The 22059-nt window shown below is 49.3% G+C and overlaps 1 protein-coding gene across 1 annotated transcript in view; it reads left to right on the top strand.

Moving 5' to 3' along the window:
* The window catches only part of KIRREL3 (kirre like nephrin family adhesion molecule 3), a gene marked incomplete at its 3' end in the record, with an annotated part of 345526 nt that overhangs the window by 230273 nt on the left and 93194 nt on the right, over positions 1 to 22059 (top strand). Inside the window, exons 3-4 of the mRNA XM_082493779.1 lie at positions 17595 to 17744; positions 19548 to 19697. Coding sequence (XP_082349905.1) covers positions 17595 to 17744; positions 19548 to 19697 — 300 coding nt within the window. The remainder of the gene's footprint in view (positions 1 to 17594; positions 17745 to 19547; positions 19698 to 22059) is intronic.

The raw sequence follows: 22059 nt of genomic DNA, 5'->3' as shown, positions 1-22059 counted from the left end.
GAGTTCTGGCATAAGGTAATTCAGGAGCTGCTTCTCTTGCTGTTCAGCCTGCTGGTGTGTACGGGAGAACCTGGGATCACATAGAAGCTGCGTACCGTCCCTTTGCAGGGGCTGGAGAGCCTGCTAAAGACACTTCAGGAATTTTAGGCATTAATAAACATGGGTCGAGATCTAGAGGGGATTTAAAATATCCTGGCTACTTGAATTCTGTTGCCCTTGCACTCCCCTTTAGATCCTTAATGGCATTTGAAATGGGATGTGCACCTAAGGAACGCAGCGAGGTGTGGGGGGAAAAAAATTGTCCTCTAAAATGCACCTGAAAAAGGGCAGAGATAAGGTTAGGTACTTCACCTCGGCTGGCCGGCCGCTTTTCAGTGCTGCTGTCTCTGGGTTTGGGCTTGGTTTATTTTTAAAGTGTATTGGGGAGCAGAGAGGGGCATGAATTAAAGGAGATGCAAGGCTTCTCTCTGAAGATGGTGACTCTAACTCTCTCATCACTGCGGTGCCTCCCGGCTACTCTCAATTTACCTTTGAGCGTGTGTATCTGTTGATAATTTTCCCCTCTCTGCAGAGCTGTTGCTGCAGCCCAGGGGTCTGTTCCTTAGCTTTCCTCGGTGTTCGCGGGGACCCGGCCAGAGAGGTTGCTGGCAAGGCAGTATTTCAATAGCAATACAGGTCATGCTGTTGACATGGTGTCCACCAGACCAGAACCTGGACATGCAGGTCTGGCAGTGCCATCAAGTCAGGTTCTGATGATGCCATAAATCCTCCCGGCATGGACACGATAGCATGATTGCGTGGAAGCCTCCAGCTTCTCAAAGTATCTGGAGGCCATTGCTTCCAAGAAACCAATCTGGATTTTGATTTGGGAAAGGGGCAGGAGGGGGACAGTATATCCCTACCCAAGGCTGGAGAAAGAACATCTCTCCTGCCATTTTGGGGAGTTCTCCTGGGGCACAGCCACTGCAATGCAGTGCTGCTTTCTATGAGGCACTGCTGTCCTGCCCACCGCTGCGAGGAAACACAGGGCTCATTCCTGCCTGGTCCAGGTCTGTAACCTCTGTCTCCTGGAGGCAGACGCACATGTATGCTCTCTGCAGGCGTAGTCAGGGTTGGAGCTTCACGCGCTGGAGCACTGAAGCAGTACCAAGTCACTATCGCTTAGAATATCAATTAAAACCACTGCAGTCATGGTAAGTCCCACCCTGAGACGCAGGTTGTGTTGAGGAACAGCCAGGCTTGCCATTAAAATGGCTCTCAAGCCAGCAGGAGTAAATCTACTGTGCAATTGTGAGCAGAAACTTGTCGTGGGTAGAGTACTTCCAGCTAAAGCCAGGCTGTGGGGTGGGAGCCCAGTAGGATTGTTGTGAAGATGAAACCCTTCTGGTGTTACAGGCACAAGAGAGCCTGTGGCTTTGGTCTGCCACGAAAAGGCTTAAATAAATAGTTTTGAAGCTCTGTTCCCCGCTGGTTTCCCTGTGTGTCGTTAGGTCACATAACATCATTGCAGCTCCATGGTCCCAACCGGTAAGATGAAGCTTCTTTCTTATGGGAGCAGTGCAAGACAGCTGTATTTCACAGCTCTAATGACAAACTGGAAGAAATTGTGTGGTTCGGGCCAACAAAATGAACCCCTTCCCATTTCTCAGTGAAGTGGGACTTTGTTGGATTTAACTGAAAGATACTGCAAAACACCCAGCAAAGCAGCTTGCTTTTTTAAAAAAAAAAAAAAAGGCAGCCTTCTAAAAATCCATTCTTATGGTCAGAAAATAGTGAAATATTATTGTGAAACATCAGGCTGAATGCTGCAGGTCCTGTTCTTTTTCTCCCCAAGCTATTCGCTATAGCTGGCCAAACCCTGCCATCTGTATTCACTAAATAAAACTGAAGTCCATTAGCAGCCTTCAGGTTGAGGTTGATGAAGACAGAAAGAACAGACATGGTCAAAAACCTGAAGGATAGGTAGGGAGCCTGTGTTGAGGGGGAGTGCGAGTGAAATTCCCCTTGGAATTTCACCCGTAGCCAACGCGACGGTTATTTAGTACCCAGGGCTGCTACTGTGATCCTTCACCAAGCAATGAGCTTAAACCACAAACCCGAACAATTTACCTCCAGTGCCGCAGCAATCTCGGGGCCTGTATATACGTATCCTTTTATGCCCAGTATTTGCTCCCATAGGTATTTACTCAATCTATAAATGTATTAATGGGGCTAATCTTAAAACACATCCAGAGGTATAACTTGAGATGTTTTTGGTTTTGTTTTTTTTTTTTTTCCTCCCTTTAACAAAGATGAAGGTTTTATATAGACGGGGGAAAGAGAAGGGAAGTGAAATGTTCAGTGACTAATGATCCTCATCAATATTCATGAGAGACGGTATGCATTTCGAGATTTAAAATAAAGGAAGGAAGGAAGAAAGAGAGAAAGGAATTGACTTCTTTAGAAGCTAAATGAAATATTTAGGTTGACCTGGAGATAAGTATGCCAGGTCTTTGTTGCCATCAGCTTAGACCAGCGTTCAATCGAGGAGCTTTCAAAGAGAAGCCGGGGGAGCTGAGTTGCCGGTGGAGGTTTTCAGAGATGGTGCGGCAGGGAGGTACGAGGGTGTTGGCTCACGTGGCAGCAGAAGTCTTCAGCTGAGGGTGAAGTCCACGTTGTGCCACGTGCCGTACAAACGGGGCGGGAGGCAATCCCTACCCCAGGAACCCGCACCTGAAGCCAGGGGCATGGAATCGCAGCAAAGGGGGGTTGGCCACAGCCAGCCGGCAGCAAGGCTGGGTCGGACTTGGGCTGAGTCCTCGTGTGCACTGTCTTCCGTAGAGCTCCAGTCTCTGCCGTTCCTGGCTGCGAGGCTGCCCCGTTTGGGAAGGGGCAGTCCTGGAGTGGTGGCCCGGAGGATGCCGTGGATACTGATGGAGGCAAGGGTGCTGTAGGACCAAGCTGTCTGGCAAGAATTGGCCCTTGCACAAAATAAATGGCTCTATCTCCCAAAGTCTAGTAGGAGGAGCTGATTTATTTTTGTGGAAGATCTTTCTCTGTCCATTGTACTGTTCCTACCTGAGCGTTTTCCTTCTTTTCCTCCTTCCCTGACTCTGTTTCCCTCCCTGCCGCTGTCTTTGCTAGGATAGAAGATCACGCTAAGCGTGCCTAACTTGAAATTTCAACCTCCCCGAATACTTGAAAAATGGATGGGGAAATCTTGGTCCTTCCCCATTGCAGTCTTTTGTTAGCTGAGGTGGGGAGGAGAAGGAAAGTCTCTGCAGAGAAAATACCTGAAGTACGGTTTTGTCAGAAGGATGTAGCTCTAGGCGTGCAGCAGTGATTGTGGAGGACAGAAAGATCACCGGGATCTTCATAACCAGATTTAATTGCTGAAAGAGCACCTCAGGCCTGGAAGAAAGGCTTCCCCTCCCAGCCTTTCTGCATTTCTCCTCTTTTAAATTTTTTCCCTTTCTTCTTCTGCGAGTTGCCCTTGTCTCTCTCTCTCTGCTTCCAACGCTGCTCCTTTTCATTTCCGTGCCATCCCTTCCCTCCTCCGAGTGACAGCTGTCCCACCCCCGCCAAGGTCGTTTGCCCTTGAGACCATCTTTGATCTGTGCCCTGATAGAAGGGCCGAGTATTGACTTTGGCTTCGGCTTCATTAAGAGGCAGCCTCATTTGTCAACTTGTTTGTTTCGATAGCTGCTCGAGAGACGGCGGGGCCCGCAACCCCTCCTCGCCGAGCCGTTATTCCGGAATTAACTCCCTTTTCAAGGGTTTGCAGGCAAGGTCATTGCAGGTGGCCCTGCGCAGTCCTCTCCTCCTCATTAATCGATGTCACAGAGGTTTTAAGCAAGGTTAGATCCAGCCAGTTCGTGGACGGGGGACCTCTTCCAAGGCTCTGGGTGCCGCAAGAAGCTGCGTGCAGGTGCGTTAATCCGCAGTGCTCCCAGCTGGAAGTCCAGGCTGCTGCGCAGAGGTCCTGTCCGCTCGTCGGGAGCGTGGAGATGGGCTCTCGGACGAGCTCTTGCGGTGGGATCCTTGCAGGAGGTTCCCTGGGGCTTGTTGCATACGGATTGCAAGTAATGAAGATTAATTTCTCATGTCAGTTGTCATCAGGTAACACGTCTGCCAATAATAGCTTCTGGTTTTAATCCAGATGGTCAGATGAGGTTAATCAAATGAGCTACCCAGGTTTTTCTTCCCCTTTGCTGTTGGTCAGTGAATAAAGCACTGAGAGGCGTTCGCTTGTAGCGTTTGAGATCTTGAGGACTTACCTCCCTGTGCTGCACGGCCCCAGAGCGACTGTCCTGGAGAGCCTCTTCTGGCAGGGCTGGGACCTTCGTTGGTGGTAGGGTGCAGACCTGGCCAAGGGACTGACGCGCTCCATCTGCTGCTCCTCAGAGTGTTTTGGTGGAAACAATCTTTCCCTAAGGTCACGTGAAATTATGAAACTCTAGACATTGGTGTTCCAAGGGTTGGTTAGGGATTTGGAGTGGGTTGGTGCCTTGAGGGGGAGAGGTTCACGGCAATGCAGGAGGAACATTTCTCCCTTTGCTCAGGTTCAGAGCAAAACGCTTCTTGCTGAGGACAGATGGCTGCAGCACAGGGCGCTTCCAGCCCTATCCGACCTTGCGCAGGAGGAGCAGATGAAGTTTGGCTTTTTGTCTTCGCTCAGCTGACTGGCAGCCAGTTTCCTGGAGACCTTAAAGTCTCTCAGCCCTACTGGGGAAGGGCCTAGCGATGTTATTTCTTTACTCCTGAGAAACGCGGCAACGTCTACCGAGCCTCTGATGGCCCGATGGTGTGGAAGCATCAGCCCAGCCCTACAGAGACCAGAGGCGCTGAAGCTGGGTTGTGCTGCGGGGGTTAAAGCTGCTGGTGGTGCTGGCTGTCCTGGAGGAGGGAGCTTAGGGAAAGATGTTCCTGGCTGTTGCCACCGGCATTTTGCTTCGGCAGATCCCGAGGTAATAAGGCATCAGTAATTGCACAGCTCCATGCGGGCTGCGATGTGACTGGCACCGGAGCGGTGTGTGCGGCACTGGTCCCTGCAGCCCCGGGGAACTTGGAGCAAAGCCGGGGACAATACTAACTGTGGTGGCGGGAATGGCCCAGGGATTAGAGAGCGGGTTGTAAGCGGAGAGACTGGAGCAGGTAAATTTATATAGTCTGGAGGAGGCTCAAGGGGAGACACGACCAGAGTCTATAAATACACGCAGCAATAGAAACCAAGGGAGGAAATTATTCAGAAGAAGGGAGGACAGGGAGCAGTGCCTGAAGCGAAGGCAAGAAGAGTTTATGCGGGGCCTTGCACGGAAGGAGGACAGCATCAGGCAGCTGGCTGAGGTGGGGTACTGCTGCTGCGTACTCCCGCTCCCCTTTGGAAGCCTCACAAAGCCGTTTTCTCTCTCTCCTCCGCAGCTCTGCTTCGTTTTACAGCAGCCCCACCTCGTTTCTTCCCTGCCAGCCGTTTCAGCCGGGCGTCTTGCACCGAGCCGCCCCAGCATGCCTTAGAAGGTTTAATAAAACAGATTGAGATGCATTTGGGCTTATGGCTTGACAACTAGTTCCCCTTGGACAGGAACATTTGCCTTCGCTGGGTGACAATGCTTTGAGCCCGTAGCCTTAGGCGCTGTGGCTCATTGCTAGTCATCTCTCCAATGAATAATACACAGGCCTGAATATCTGTCTGCATACATCTTCCTTTCCTATAGGGTAATTTAATGTTATCTTTGGGCCTCCTGCTCCTGAGATGAAGAGATTACTTCAAACCTGCAGCCCACAACCACAGCCATTGGTTTCAAACGTCATTAAGTTTCATTATAACAAATAAACACTGCAATGACATTTATAAGTTACCAGAGAGCACAGAAACACAAATATGAAGCAGATAAACTGCATTTGATCCAAATAATTACTGCAGGCAATATCGAGCTTAGGCTGAGCTGGCAGCCGGGTGCCGAGTAATTTATAGGAGTCCGTAAGGCGCTGTGTTGCACATTGCTTCTTAAAAATTATGATGATGGTTATGTGTCTCTCTCTAAAGCCTTAAACAGGTTATGTTTCTGCCTCGCTGAAGGCAGGAAGCCTTTCCTCAAGTCAGAAAGGGAGGTGGTACTGGCTAAATGTGCGGCTTTTACTAGTTTGGGGACTTTTTTCTATCCCCATTCCTCAGGATTTCAGCCTGAAAAGGGACCTGTGTTTGAGGTTTGCTGTGGTTGAAACGGAAAAAGAGGCATTTTTATTCCCACCCCCCTCGGAGGTTTCTATCCCCGGCTGTGGACTCGGAAGGTTTCAAGAGGGGGAAATCCTTGGAGAGAGACTTCCACTGTAAGAGAGTATATTATTATTATTATTATTATTATTATGTTCTTTTCATTTTGACTCCCGGCTTTACGCTACCTGCTGTTAACCCTGGGTAAGGAGTCCTCTACCACCCAACCACGTGGAAAATCATCTCCCCCAGTTCCCACCCAAAAAAAACCCCCAAACAAACAAACAAACAAAAAAAAAAACCAAAACAAAAAAACCCCAAACTGAACGAAAAGAGGTTTTTGTTGCTGTGCTGGTTGTGGGAACTCTCACAAAGCTTTGCCCTCCCTGCTTAAGGCCAAGGGTTTGTCTGCTCTGCGGTGAGAGCACGTCATCTCCTAAGTGAGCCACATGGAGCTTGTCGCGGGATGGAAAGCTTCCTGTGTCCTGCAGGCATGGAGGCTCAACCCAGGAGGGGGTTCAGAAACAGCTGGGTTTATTGATGAGCATCTCTCATTACCTGCTAATTAACTCAGCAGGCTGGAATGTGCTAATCTTCTCTTGGACTGGGGTTTTGCACAAGCATGCCATTGACTCTGCAGTGGGGACCATTGAGAAGGAGCTGGTAACAAAACAAACAGCAAAATCTTGTGTTTAAATACATTTGAGTCCCCTTCTGCCACGGTCCCTTCTCCTCCAGCAACGCAGTCGGTGGGTCTGTTGGCAGCAGTAAGGCACAGCCCCGGCCCCGTGGCTTCTCCCAAGGGTGCGCGTGGGCTGATAAAGCTGTTGCAATATTAGGAATTTTGACCGAATTCATGTTTCCTCTCATTTTTCGTGGCTCGTGGTTTTATGGGGTGAATCCCAGTCAAAAAGCAGGAGCCGGTTGTTGTAGGCGATGAGGCAGGTCGCTCCGTGACGGCTGAGCGATGGATAAATTCTAGGCATTTCCCTGGGTCTACGGATACCGTGGCGGCAGTGGTTTTCAGAGGAGGGGAGCTTTTATCAGGTCTTTATGTATGGATAGAAAAGCACGTGAGGTTTTTATGCGCCTTCCGCAGGTAACGAGGATGGGCGCGTGATGGAAATGTTTCCTTCTCAACCGATGATCTGCTCCCTGTCTGTTCATCTTAGCATCTCTTACCTCCTCCTGTCTTTTCCTTGCCACTTTTTTTGTGTGTATTGCACATGCTTAACTTTAGGCTGTTATTCAGAATAATTTGTTTTAACTCTAACTATGAATCTTGCATGTGGGGAAAAAAAAAGAAAAAGAAAGTGCACATATTTACAATCATTTCCGCTTGGAAAAATCCAAACAAACAATAATTACAGCAGAAACCTGCTAATTCTCATTCCACTTCATCTTGAGACTTGATAATTCATGCAACGCAACCTGAAGCGATCTCGCCTTGCTTCTCGGTTCGGCTAAACAGCAGGGAGCTGGAGCGAGTCCTCCGCCTGGGTGCGTCTGTAACATCCCATAGCCAATCTGGCCGGGAACCCCCCCAGCAGCACCACAGTTGATGTTTTGGCATTTGGGGTTCAGGGGAGGTGGCTGTTGGGGGGCAGCTTATGCGGTGGCAATTCAAGCACCTGCAAAGTTGGAAACGAATTCCTGTAGAGAGACTTGTTTGACCACTCGTTGCATGAATTCTCCAATCTATGAGGTGGGCATAATGTCTCACCAACCTGGAGTGAGACTAGTTAAACTCGAAATGATTTTGAGAAGGGTATGAGCGTGTGTATATATGTTAAAGTTTAGGTTATTTGGGTATACTGGGTGGTTTTTGGTATATTGGGTACAGCAAAGGGCTACAAAGGTGATGAGAGGACTGGAGCATCTTTCTTATGAGGAAAGGCTGAGGGACTTGGGGCTTTTCAGTCTAGAAAAAAGAAGACTATAGGGGGATCTTATCAATACTTATAAATCCTTAAAGGGAGGGTACTGGGGGATGGAACAGTCTTTTTTCAGCGGTGCCCAGTGACAGGACAAGAGGGAACGGGCACAAACTTCACCATAGGAAGTTCCATCTAAACATGAGGGACTTCTTTGCTGTGCGGGCGGCAGAGCACTGGCAGAGGCTGCCCAGAGAGGGGGGGGATTCTCCGGAGTCTCCCCCTCTGGAGCCATTCCAAACCCACCTGGACACCGTCCTATGCAACCACTGGAGGTGCCCCTGCTCTGGCGGGAGGGGGACTGGGTGAGCTCCAGAGGTCCCTTCCAGCCCTGACCATTGTGTGATTCTGTGATTTTTCTAAGTTTTGGCAGAGCCATGTTTAAACTAGTGGAAGGCAAGGGGGACAAAGCAAAAGCTTGTTGTGCAGTGGGGTTTTCACTGAGAGTTTGGCTGGAAGGTGGCAGACAAGAGCAGAATCTGTCAGTAGTTTTAGTATTAAATATCTGCATTTTCTGTTCTGAAATGAATCTTCATTTGGATTTCTCTTTGCGACTCAAAGCGTGTGATAACAGATTTTGAAAAACGAGGGTGGAAGTGAAACATGGTGCGACCCAGGGCGAGCTCTTTGGTCTAATTTTCCACCCTGTAGACTGCACAACTTCCAGTTGCTGCTTCTCCTGGGAGCAGAGCCAGACTTTGAAATCTCCAAATCGTTTGTGAAATGGATTATTCATCCTTCTCGTTTTCCTACGGACGAGTGTCCTGTGTGCCCTCTAACTCAAAGATGAGCTGAGATTTATAGGACTATATTTCAAAAGAGCAGCCCTGACTTGGGAACAAAGGGTGGGCTAAGGGGACGCACCTGGATTGAATGTAACCCAGGGCTGTGGGTGATCTCCTGAGAGATTTCAGAAGGTCGCAAGGGATAAAATCCCTAAGGATTTTATCTGGGAGACTTTGTGGGGGACAGACGGCTGCCCACCAGTTTGAGCATCAGCTGTTGTTTTAGAAGGAGAAGTTCCTTTTCCTCCTTCGTGGATGGTTGTAGGTCCCAGGAGTGTCTGTGCGAGACTCCTGCAGCTGGAGACCCGCCGACCCCTTTGCGCTGTTTGTCAGCTACAAATCGTTAGCGTCGGGAAAGCATCTGTAGTTGCCACGGAGAAAGCTGGCTTGGCTGGAGTTACCGAAGCGTCCCCTCTTCTTCTCCTCCCGGCTCCCTCGCGAGCCCGTTAGTCTGGTCGCCCTGGAGCTGTGCCAGGACATCTACGCCTTGACAGAAGAGCAAATGGTAATTTATTATTCTGCGACGGGTTCCTCAGGAGCACTGATAACAAAATATTTCTTGGAGTCATTGGCAATTTTCCAGGGGAGCTGGGGCCTCCGGGTGGATCAATGCGAGGAAATCTCTTCCCCTCTGCTCAAGAGAGCGAAGCATCTCCTGTCTCGAGCGAGGGATGCTGATGGGCGCCGTGCCCAGGGTTTCCGTAGCAAGAAGAGGCATCACCCCTGTAGCCCCGGCAGCCTTGGCAGGAGGCGCAGAGCCCGACGGCGCAGTAACTGCAGCAGCCCAGGCTTTGGGATGAGGCTCCGGCTCTTGCCCGGGGTGTGGGGAAGTGCACCGCACCTCTTCTCTCTGCCGTTAGCTTTACTAACGCAACGAGCTCTGCCTCCTGCTCACCCTTCCCTTCCCCTGCTGCCTCCCCCCGCGAAGCCTCGCCTGCTTCGCTGCCGCCGCAGCAAGCCCTCCTGTGCTGGTCCCTGTGGCAAAAACACCCCCTGAGTCAGTTTGCTGCTTCTATCTCCGACCCAGGAAAAGTCCTGTGCGCCCCAAAGATCATCTGGTTATATTTTTTTTTTTTTTCCGGCCCCGTCAGCTTGTCTAATAGAAGATAACGCTGCTTCCTACGAGCCCAGCTTTATCTGGGCAGCGGGTACGCGCGAGGCTGGCAAAGCAGAACGGCCAGGAGCCATCCGTCGAGTCTGAATATTCAGTGCAATCCGGTCCGTAAGGTCACTCGAACGCTGCTTTTTGGGGACAGCTTATTTTTGCTTCCGTGATGCAGTGCATTAGTTTGTTTTCTATCAGTGCAGCTACCGAGAAACAGGCATTTAATCTCACAAGAGGTAATTCTCGAAGCCGGTGCTGAGAGGAGGTTGCTAATAAATATCCCACGGTAAGTATACTCTTACACCTTTCCCAATTGGTAGCTAATAACAGAGCAGACGATGACATTTAAGCCCTTTCTGCATGGCTGATCAAACTACTCACAGTGACTTTGAAAGCAGCGCTGGGATTTCATGTGGGTATCAAAGCAAGTGGAATACTCGATAGTTCAGATCTCTTGCCTGTGTGACTAATAGACAAAAAGATTTCTAAAAGGTCTAATATCTCATTCAAAATTCCTCTGTCTCCCTTTTGAAGCTACTTAGTGGACACAGCGGGATGCTGGTGTTTCTTCTCTAAGCAGCATTAGGAAAATATCTGACGTCACTGCGGGATGAGCTCCGGCGTGCGCAGGCTTGCTCGGTGCGTGGAGGGGAGGCAAAGGGCTACGCGGAAGCCAAGCTTGAACTCTGCTCTGGCTGTCAGCGCTGCATTTCTGGGGGTAATCCCTGCAGCCGGGATCATTTTGGCTTTGGTTTCGCCTAAATGGAGCCCACTTCTTCCCCTCCATATCTGCACGGCTGCCTGGGGTCGGTGGGAACTGCCAGGCTTTGCTTGTTGGCACGCTTCGAGGGGAAAGAGGGTCCCATCTCCCTCTGTCTGCGGATGAGTAAGGTACGAGCTCAGCTCCCCGCTCCGCAGCGGGAGAGGGGACACCTCTGATGCCAGGTGACACAGCTAGCTGGTCAGTGAGGAGTAGGCTGCCGCTCGCCTTTCCATACAGCTGATTCATTCCTTGACTGAAGGGTGTTGTGCTTTTTTTTTTTTTTTTTTTTTTTTTCTCTCTCTTTCAAATTGAATAATTCAGCAGCATCAAGCATACAGCAGCCACGTGAGCCGGACTTACGTAGTCAAACTAAAAAAGGCCAAACTGACATTTTTGTTCAAACAGATTTTATTCCCCCACCCCCTTCCCCCAAGGAAACAAAACAAAATAATGGAAAGCTTATGCAAGGGATGAACTCAAGCTAACTTTCTTCTTCCATGAAGCTGCAAGAAAGTGCAAGACGTGGCTCTGGCCATCACCAACAAGTGACCCTCCCTTGGGGATGCTGCTCCATACCCCAGACAGCATCGCTGATGCGATTCATCTGCTCCTATCTGGGGAGACACAGGTTTTTTTGCTCCTCCGAAGGGACAAGAAAACCTTCCCTTTGTCCTTGTCGGGGGAAATCCTCACTGTGCCCCTGGGGACACTTGGCTGTCCCTCTCCTTTCTGCTCTACGGGCGCTGTGCTCAGCCAGAGCCTTGCACGCGACCTCGAGGCTGGGCTGGTGGCATCTCTCACTGGGGAGGTAACTGGGAGGCAGGCAGGCTGGGAATGAGCGGCTGTGCCACCCGCACGGCTCTCCCTGTTTACGCTGTGCTTCCCCATGACTGACAATTCCAGAGAGCTTTGTAAATAATGTAACGCTTTTTTTTCTGCTTGCTTTTCCTAGTCATTTAAAAATCAATGCGGGCGTGCGTTTTCAAGTGCGGTGGGCCTTATGCAGGGAGCTCGTTGTCCTTGGCTCGGAGAAGAGGACCCATTTGAATGAGCACTGAGAACCAGCCCATTTGTCACGGGATCGATAGCAGAAGCTGCATGGGGTGGTGCGGAGACAAGCCCTTGTCTATCAGGAAAGCACGGGCACACAGCCATCTCCGCCCTCCCTCCCGAGTCCTCTCCATGGTCAAGAGATAGCTCCATCTCCAGGCATCATGTAATGGGAAACCAACCCTGAGCTGGGCTGAAGTGCCATGACTTTACATCAGGGCATTTGGTGGTGCCGTCTGCTTGGTCTGAAGAGGGACACTTCTTGGATGGTCCATAGACTGGCATTATTGTGCCGTAGCCCTTTGAGCATCCTCCTACCCCAGGAGAGCTGGGGAGGGACTCTGGATCAGGGAGGGGAGCCATGGGATGAGGGGGAACGGTTTTACACTGAAAGAGGGGAGATTGAGATTAGGAAGAACTTCTTTATTGTGAGGGTGGTGAAGCACTGGAATAAGCTCTCCAGAGAAGCTGTGGCTGCCGTATCCCTGGAGGTGCTCAAGGCCAGGATGGACGGGGCTTGGAGCAACCTGGGCTGGTGGGAGGTGTCCCTGCCCAGGGCAGGGGGGTGGAACTAGGTGATCTTCAAGGTCCCTTCCAACCCAAACCATTCTGTGATTCTGTGTCATGCCGGCTCCAAGTTGAGGGAAGGATTAGCTCTCCACATTGAGGGCCAAGGAAAACATCCCACCGCTCTTAATCACTGGGCCTTTCATTTCTAAACAGTAATATTTTTACAAGCAGCTTCATAGTCCTCCTTCGCCACTTCTGTCCTCTCCTGAACAAAAAAAAAGACTAATTCTTTTCAGAACACAATGGAAATTCAAAGCTCCACTTACATAAAAGCAGCCACAGTGTCTCCATTTCTAATGAGTCATTGTTCCCTCTGTAAGTCCCTTGCTTCTTACTACAATACTCGCTTCTCTTGGGTAATGAAAATTTAACTATCTGCTGTTCCCGGTTGCCTCTTCTCTTCTTGCAGCAAGTTGTCTGCAGGCAGGCTGGTTGTTACACAGGAGGCTGCAAGCTGAAATAATTCAGACAAAAAGGCGTGCAAACAGATTTCAGTCTTCAGAGAGCTTTGAAAGCCGGTCACCGATTTGGGCTTTGGCGATGGAAGGAGCTTCAAGGTCCTGCTGCGTCGCAGACGCCCTGCCTGACCTTGGCTACGTGGTCGTGTAGGTGCCTCCCTCCGTTTTCTGGGTTGTAAAATGGGATTTTTGGTCCTTCTCACCATGCGTGGGCGTTGGGACTTCTCTGAAAAGGAACGCTATGGCACCAGCGGCGTGATTTCCCTTGGAAGTCACAAACATAGCCTTTGTTTGAAAGAACAAGGCAACATTACAGAGAAACACTGAAAAACAGGAGCCACAGGTGCAAAATCCATTAAGGAAATATAAAGAGTTCTAAAGTGGTTCTCTCTTTTCTTCCTCTTCTTTTTTTTTTTTTTCTTACACTTTTATGACATGCTTGTGACTTCATAAGGATCCCACCTGTGATTTTTTGAAAGCGGGGTTAGCGTTACTGCCTGCTCGCTGTTCACGGTGGGTCCTTTATTCTCCCGTTTTGTTCCTGCCATTTAGGATTTCAATAGCTGCGCTGAGTGCCCCCCACTTTTGTTTTAGAGAGGCTTCCTCCAGGAAGACAGGAGATCGCGGGGCCAGAAAACGGGTCACGCAGTCGTCTGGCGGTGTAAATAGCTCCTCGGGGAGCGAAGCAAAGCCAGCAAGCAGGAGAAGATGAGGCTCTGAGATCAAGAGCCTCTTACGCCTTCTCTGACACCGAAGCCCCCATCTGCAATAGCAGGTTGACCCACAGCTGACAACCCGCATTCAGCAGAAGGGCAGCTTGAGAGCGCAGATAGGACTTTGCCATCGCGCTGGAACATGGCCAAGAGGCATGGTTAGCATCTCATTTACATATCTATTTGCTTTTTTTTTTAAAAAAAAAAAAAAAAAATCAACAATGAATTCAGAATCCTAATATTTGCTTCTGCTTGGTGCGTCTCTTCTCGGCTGGATGCATAGCAGAAGATGCTCGCGTGGATGCTCTTGGAGGGCAGAGTCGGTGCCGAGTGGTGGCTCCCAGCGATGCTTGCAGGAAGCCAAGCATCAGTGGGGTTTGTTCTTTCTTTGAAAGGATGCCAAGGCTTTACTCTTGAAAAGAGGAAATAAGGGCTGTGGAAGAGGGCTGTAGTTGGGTGAGGGACTTGTACACGTTGCTGTGTCTCCCCGGCGTTTGCAATTGCTGCCCCAGGGCAGAGGAGCACTTCCCAAAACCAGAGCCTGGGTTCCCTTCCTGCAGCAAGAAGGTGCTGTAGGAGGTGAGAGGGAGGTGGTACCTCATGTGGATGGTGTGGGTACCTACCCTGGGCTCTTGGTTGGGCTCACACAGTTTGTTCTCCATTCTCTGCAAGGATTTGGATTTGGGAAACCAGGTTATAGTTAAAACCAGATGGTTTTTGGCTAATGCTCTATTTGGTGGAAGGGGAGAGAATAGGAAACTTCTGGTTGACCGAGAGCATCTTGTGCGATCGTTGAAGTGCTTGCTTTGTTTTGTCCTCGGTGTCAAACCGCCCTGCTTTGAAGCCAAAGCACCGCTTTGTAACAATGTTGTAAACGTTCACGGGAAAAATACCCAATTGACGTGTTTCAGCCCATTTTCTTGTAGCTAAAACCGTTCAACCTGCATTTGTAAATCACTCCCGATCTCCCCATTTTCCGTTATTTCCTGTCAAATATCTTATCTCCCTTAAAACTTTTCTGCAAATTACTTGTTCTTTTGACACTAAGACATAAGACAGCTGAAAGCTGTAACGTGGACGGGCCTCTGATCTTCCAAACCCAGTTAAACCCAGTAATCAGACTTTAAGCTGATTTGAAAGCTAGTTGAGCTCTGCCTTCAGTACTTTTTTTTTTTTTTTTTTTTTGCTTCTTTATCTGTGATTTAGGGAGAGATGATCCTGCCGTGGAGCAGGGACTGGCCCAGGTAATGCTCTTAAGGTCCTTACCCCCATCTCTCCTCTCCTGTGACTTGAGTCGGAGCTGTTTGTAGCTGAGATGGAGCCTTGGACAAAAAAAAAAAAAAAAACAAACGGTTTCAAGTGACAATTTTTCACACTGAACAAACAGAGGGAAGGAAAAGACAGGAGACATATGCCGTCTTTCCGCTCTGATTTTCCACGGCCATCAGCTGCTCTCTAAAACAAATCAAGGAAAAAAAAAAAAACAAAAAACAAAAAAAAAAAACCCAAAACAACAAACCCAACCCTAAAAAGGGCTTCATTTCCAACACAATTACCAAATGAAGCCTCTGCTTAATGGACATTTTCAGAGGGCACGGACACCACTTTGTGCTTCTGCTTTCTCATTACGACTCTTGCAGCTCCCAGCTGACAACCTGATAATTCTCGCCGATAAAACAATCTTTTTGGGTTATTGCTGCGTTCCAGCGCTGTCCCCGCTTGCCCGGCTTGCCTTGAGAATTGTCAAGATTACGGAGTGAGCCATGAAAACATAGTTAGCGGGTGGAAAATATATATTAAAAAAAAAAAAAAAACCCAAAACCAACAAAGCAAAATGCTCACTCTCTTCCTTATTCCTTACCCAATTTTTTTTCATCCCCACTTTTCCCTAGTACCTTAGCAGCGCTTGTCCTTTATGAGTCCAAATACAATAGAAAGCTGATTAATATTCCCTTTGAAACCAAATTTCAAAATCTTCCTTCAGCGTAGCAAGGGTTTCTGCTGGTGTCGGAGCCCCACCGTGACTTCCAGCAGGTCCCTCCCAGCACAAAGAGCTGGAATCTCCTCCGGCGTGAACCTGTCCTGCTGTGCGCACAGCACCGCACCGAGAGCCACCGCCGTGGCCTTCTGGAGCACCTACGATGAAAATCTGATTTCCTCGCAAATATATGGGTGCTGGGAGAGCCAGGACCTTTGAAATACCCGGGAATAGGGTGCTCGAGCTGCGCCTGCATGCTGCGGGGAGATTTGCAAGAATTTCAGGAAGGCTTTTGAACCTGACTTAGGTAAACCAGTAGAAATCTAGAAAGGATGGCTCTGCTCTTCCCCCCCGCATCTTTAGCTCGCTAAGAGCGAGTTTAAGTTAAGTCGCGCTAAATTAAATTGAAATATAAGCATTCACATGGGGGCTCGCGTTGGTTTTAACTGCACGAGTTAGAAAATGATTGAGCTTTGTAGCTCTGCCCTGTAGGCAAGGGCCAACAGCTCATTTGGAAACAAGTTTAGTTGCGAGAACTTGTGTCACATTTAACCTTGGTTTAGGATTAATCATCAGTCAATGATTAAATTGAGTTAATGTAAATTAGGATTGAATTGATTTAGGGTGGTTCACGTGGAGACTGTCCTGGTTTAACAAATTGATTTTAAAGAGAAACTTTTTTTTGCAGCCCGGTACGCTTCTGTGTATTGAAGTGCCATTCGGCTGAGGGGTGTGGGCTTTCTGCTCCGTGCCCGTTGCGGGGCGATAATTCGCACACAGCAGGGCTCCTGAGCTTTCAAACCCCGTGGGTAATACAGCGAGTCGCAATCCAGTCGTTCGGCCTTTCTCCCAACTTCTGTCTTTTTCAGCTCTCTCCTACACCCAGCGTAAGAGCAAGACATTGGAGAGCTGGAGAGTTGGGCAGAGAGAAACCTTATGAAATTCAACAAGGGCGAGTGTAGGGTACTGTACCTGGGGAGGAATAACCCCGTGCATCGGTACAGGTCGAGGGCTGACCTCCTGGAGAGCAGCTCTGTGGAAAGGGACCTGGGAGTCCTGGTGGCCAACGGGATGCCCACGAGCCAGCAATGCGCTCTAATGGCCAAGAAGGCCAATGGCATCCTGGGGGGCATCAAGAAGAGTGTGGCCAGCAGGTCGAGGGAGGTCATCCTCCCCCTCTGCTCTGCCCTGGGGAGGCCACATCTGGAGTGCTGTGTCCAGTTCTGGGCTCCCCAGGTCAAGAAAGACGGGGAACTGCTGGAGAGGGTCCAGCAAAGGGCTACAAAGATGATGAGGGGATTAGAACATCTCTCCTATGAGGACAGGCTGAGTTGTTACTTGCAGCATTCAGGGTGGGGGAGGCTGAGGAGAGAGGTGATAAACCACCACACTTGCTCCACCTGTGTCAACCATGGTGGTGGGTGTCGTGCTCAAGAGCTTGGCTCTTTAGGGTTGGATGGTTTGCGAGTTTGATGGTGAAACTTTGGCGCAAGGCAGCGCTTCCTTTCATCTCCAGATGCATGTGAAGCTCCCAGCAAAGACAAGTAGGTTGGGGAGACAAGTAGGGCTCTGGGAGAACAGCAGCAGTCGGTTCTCCTGTGTGTTTTGTGGCAGGTTCTCGACTGTGTGTCCTGATTTAAGACAGCACATGAGGTGGGAGTGAGACTCGGAAGCAGAGGACCAACATCCTCTTGTATTAGGTGCAATATAAAATATTACTGCTTCCTGAAAGCCGGCTGTTTTTTCTATATGTCAATCCCGATCGCTACGACGCCAGCACCACAATCTGGGATAAAATAAATAAAGGAAATCCCTGCCACCTCTTTGCTCTATCATTTTTTTTTTTCCCCCAGGGAGAAAAAAAAATGTTGCTAATTTTTGTCTGAGAGGGGGCAATAAGTAATCACGTAATTGAGAGCTGCAGAAATCAACCGCAGGTTTGTGCTGTGGCAGGAGCATCCCTGGCTGTTGCGTCCCGAGGCGCTCCATCGCGTGGAAAACAGCCTGAGAACTGACAGCCTCCTCTTTTTGGTTCCCCTCTCCAGGTCAAGCATCCTCCTTCACGCAGCAGCCCCAGGACCAGGTGGTGATCGCCGGGCAGCCCGTGACGCTGCTGTGCGCCATCCCCGAGTACAATGGCATTGTGCTGTGGATTAAAGACGGGCTCGCCCTTGGAGTCGGCCGGGATCTCTCCAGTAAGTTGTGATACTCCCGTACCTAAACAGGGAAAACTGGAGCTCTCCCTGCCCGGTCGTGCAGGTGCAGCCACAATATTTTGAGGATAACAAAGTGTTTTCATTTCAACCGAAAAACCTTCCAGCCTGCCAAAACATAAGCATTGAAACTTGGAATAAACCGAATTTTTTTTTTCACTCTGACTTGAAAGAAAACACTCGCTTTCCCACAGGTGTGACCTGACCCTTTGGAAAGCCTTGGCTTTGGTTTGGGTTGACTTTTGCAAACAAACGTCATGTTTCCAAAATGCAGCCGAAATGTTTTGTAAATGTTGAAGGTGCCTGTTTTGACGTTCTTAGGAAAAAAAAAAAAGGAAAGTCTCTGTATGCTTCAGAAAAATGTGTTTATTGCAATCCAGCGGAGTCCACAAGCACTTGTGGCTTCCCTAAACTGTACTTTTGGCAAATTGTAGTTTGGTAATAAAATTCCCCAGACTTCTCCTTATTTAATCCCACGCGTGCATTGTGATTGAGGGTTTATTGCAACTGCTGAAGACTCTGGAACAAATAACGGAGAAGTTATGCAATTTATTCTATATAGTTTACTGGAAAACACTAATTTTTTAGTGAAATCTTTCGCATGACTAAGGGAGAGTGTTTGCCTGAAAGCCAGAAACTTGGGAGGGCACCGAGCCCTGCCGGGAGCTGCGGTCTTGTCCCCCCCGCGCGCAGCAGAGGTTGTACACGCGTGACGTTGCCGCTGCTCAACTTCTACAGAGCACAGGAGACCTGAAAGGGGTTTTCTCCGAGTCAGGCGGCAGCGTTCCGAAACCATTCATGTTTCTTGCTCTCTAGGGACCCTGCTCTTCTCTCGAGAGCGATGCTTGCTTTTTTTCTTTCCCTCTGTTTTTTTAATACATATAACTACTCATTTCTCAGACTTGGCTGAGTGAGCAGTCCCCTCTTCAATTGTTTTTCAAAGCTCTGTGCCACAACTTTTACATATATTAGAGAGCTGAGCTTTCCATACGAGACCTTGCAACACGAACGGGTAACAACAGCTCCGCTGAAGTATGTAGCTGATGTGAATGACTTCCACAATTAACGGAGCTGGGGCTGCTTTAAGCAAGAGGAACTGCCAGCTCGCGTGATACCAGCTCAGCCAGTCATCTAATTAGCTAAATACAAACAAACCCATCATTTGTATTTCTCGCGGTTCAGGAGAGCAAATCCTGCTGTTGATAGCTTGCGAAACAACAAAAACACAAGAGTGTGCCAGGCTGCCTGCATTACACAGTGCATTAATCACCAGCGCAGGGAAGGATGGGGTGATGGCAGCCTTCCTTCCGTGCTGTTTCGGATGTCTCCGAAGGCAGGGCAGGCTGCTCAGGGCCGTCGGTACCCCCGCAGACCCCTCCCCGAACCTTTACACAGACCTAATAGTGGAAGTAGTCCGGGGTTTCACCCCAAACACGAGCACAGCTGGCTTAGGGAGTTAAGGAAATCCCAGGACAGGTCTCAGAGGAGCCGGAGGCAGCGGGTTTCCTGGTGGAAGGGCTCATCCTTTTTCCTAGGGATTTCAGTTAATGCTCCTTCATCAGCACTTCTGTTTTGAATTCTTAGGGCGAAACCTGCAGTCTCTTTCCTCTCTCTCTCTCTCTCTCTCTCTCTCAATCTGGCCTGGCTGCCAAGGAGGGGAAGAAGCCACTCGGCTCCTGGGCATTTGCTGTAGGGCGGCTGGGGCTCTGGACCCGTGCTGGGTACTCTTCAACCTTGGTGCTCATCGCTCCAGCCGCCTCCTGACTTGTGCTTTGCATTCCGCAGGTTATCCGCGCTATCTGGTCGTAGGAGACCATCTGTCCGGAGAGCATCACTTGAAAATCCTAAGAGCTGATCTCCAAGATGACGCTGTCTACGAATGTCAGGCCATTCAAGCGGCCATCCGATCCAGACCTGCCCGGCTGACCGTTCTCGGTAAGTCCCGTCTCCCCATCATATTGGTGGTTATTTGCTTTTTTGTTTTGTCTTTGCGGTTGCAGTGAGTGGCTTTTTGACAAAACGTTTTGTTGCTAAATCAAGAGGACTGGAAATAAAACCATCGTGAGAGCGATGGGGGTGTATCTTGATCCCAAATACAGGAGGAAAGGAAGCTGGTTAGGAAGTAGAGAATTTCTGGGATGAATAATGCGGTCACAAAATGTTTGGTACTTCAGCTCTACAAATGCATGTGCCAATTCAAGAGTGCGTGGGCATAAATTTAAGGATATGAAGAGTGACAGTGCCATCAGTGCGATATGCGTTACCTTTGCTGCAGTGCTGTTCTGTGGCTGGACCAGGAGGACCATACGCTTGGGAAAAGACCTTTCTTCATCCCTATCTTCATCCCTATCTTCATCATATCTTTTACCATTGTACGTTTCTTGGTAATTGATGTTTCCCGCAAGCAACACAGGAGGACGTTTTGCAACACAGGAGGACGTTGCGTGGGACTGCAAAGAGGAGACTGCTCCCAGCATCTTATAAAGACCATTTTTTGGGGTGGGAGATGGGAGAGCAGCGCTGGTAAAGGGCTTTGTTGGCAGGCTGGCAAGGTGGTTGTGGGTGCTTGACAGGAGAGCTGGGAAAAGGCAGGTTGGATCAGGGAGACTTCCCAGTATGGATGTGGCTTCAGAGAAGTTAATGAAAATGGTACTTCTTGAAAGGCTTGGGCAAAACGCAGTCTGTATTGCTCCCGGGTATGTCCTGATTACTCAAACCCCAAAGTGAAACTATTTACGTATTGAAGTTTGTTTAAATTGAAGTTTGGATTTGGGTTTTTTCCCTATTAAATTTCCAGGGGAAAAAAAAATCTTAAAAAAAGACGCAAACCGAGAGTTTAGTGCTTTTAGTCAGATCAATGCTAATTAGTCTTAAGCAGCCAAGAAAGTGAATTAAGGAACTCGTTCTGGTTGAAGCTGCGCCTCGCCGAGTCTGCGCACCACCGCAAGAACGAGTTCTAACTTCTGGTTTGTAATTTCCCCTGCATTTGTTTTTCTCTCTCCGCAACCCTACAGAGTACCCTACCCCCAAACTTTCACAACTGCCATCTCTTCCTTCCCTGACCCCGAAGATAATGATGATTTTCTTTTGATCCATCCTTCTGCTCAATCAACCCTTTGCAGCAGCTCCTAGCTCTGACATGTGCCCATACATGAAAGAAGCCTGCAAATGAATCGGAAAGCAGAACGCGGCTGTCAGGGGGGACTTTCTCGCTTACCGACAACCTCTGCGAGCTGGGTCGCCTTCCCCTCCTTCGCCTGGGCTCCCTCCTTCTGTTGTGAAGACAGAATACGTTGCTGGAGCCAGACAAAAGAAATAATGTTATTTAATTAGAGCTAAAGATTTCAAAACTAATTTAGTCCCAGGGCGCACGGGTGTACGTCAGAGCTGCTGCAAAGCGTTGATTGAGCAGAGAGATGTTTTTATGGATCAAAAGGAAATCGTTATTATCTTTGGGGTTATGGAATGTGTTGAATAGATGGTAGTTAATGTTTATGTGAATATACATGGTAGTTGCTAATTGGTACATTTACCTAAGATGTTCAGCAACTTATATTTGCAGAGTGTTTTCCTTTTAAGAAAATTAAAGTTATAGCGCATTCATCTTAAGGCCGATCGATCAGAAAATGGGGCTTTGCAACGCGTCGGTAGCGCATCTTTCACTTTAGATGTATTTATGCAGATGTTCTGGGGCGATTTAAGGCTGGTTGGGGAGGCATGAGTGATAATGCGCACCCTCGGAAAGGGAGTGGAAGGTCGTTAGCGGTCAGCAGCTCGCACTTCGATACCTTTGCAGGGTGGTGTGTCCTGCCGCACCGGCGGCGAAGGCGGCCGTTGCCGTGGGTGGTCGGCGGTCTGCGTTTTCGCCAGTCCAATGGAAGGGAATAAAAACGGCACATTAAGAGTAGTCGTCTCCAACACCCTGTGCGTTAAGAGCTAGCGCTGGCTCCTGACAGCCGGTTACAGCGTGCAGTGCGTCAAGCTAAACTTATCTTAGGGAGGCAAAGCGCCTGTTTGAACGGCAAAATGGAGAGATATTTTGGGTGGTTACAGATGTGTAATGCCACCAGCTGTGCAGCCGTTTCTCCTCTTCGGATCCGGCGCGTGCCAGTTCCCCTGGTGTTCTGTGTGTGCGGTGTGTGGTGCTGGAGCACGTCCAGAGAAGGGCAACGGAGCTGGTGAGGGGTCTGGAGCACAAATCTGATAAGGAGCGGCTGAAGGAACTGGGGGTGTTCAGCCTGGAGAAGAGGAGGCTGAGGGGAGACCTTCCCGCTCTCTACAACCGCCTGAAAGGAGG

Source organism: Vanellus vanellus (genome assembly GCF_965231255.1).
Source record: "Vanellus vanellus genome assembly, chromosome: 21".
NCBI lineage: Eukaryota > Metazoa > Chordata > Aves > Charadriiformes > Charadriidae > Vanellus > Vanellus vanellus.
The sequence above is the reverse complement of the archived record's forward strand: the minus strand, read 5'-3'. Positions and strand labels throughout refer to the sequence as shown.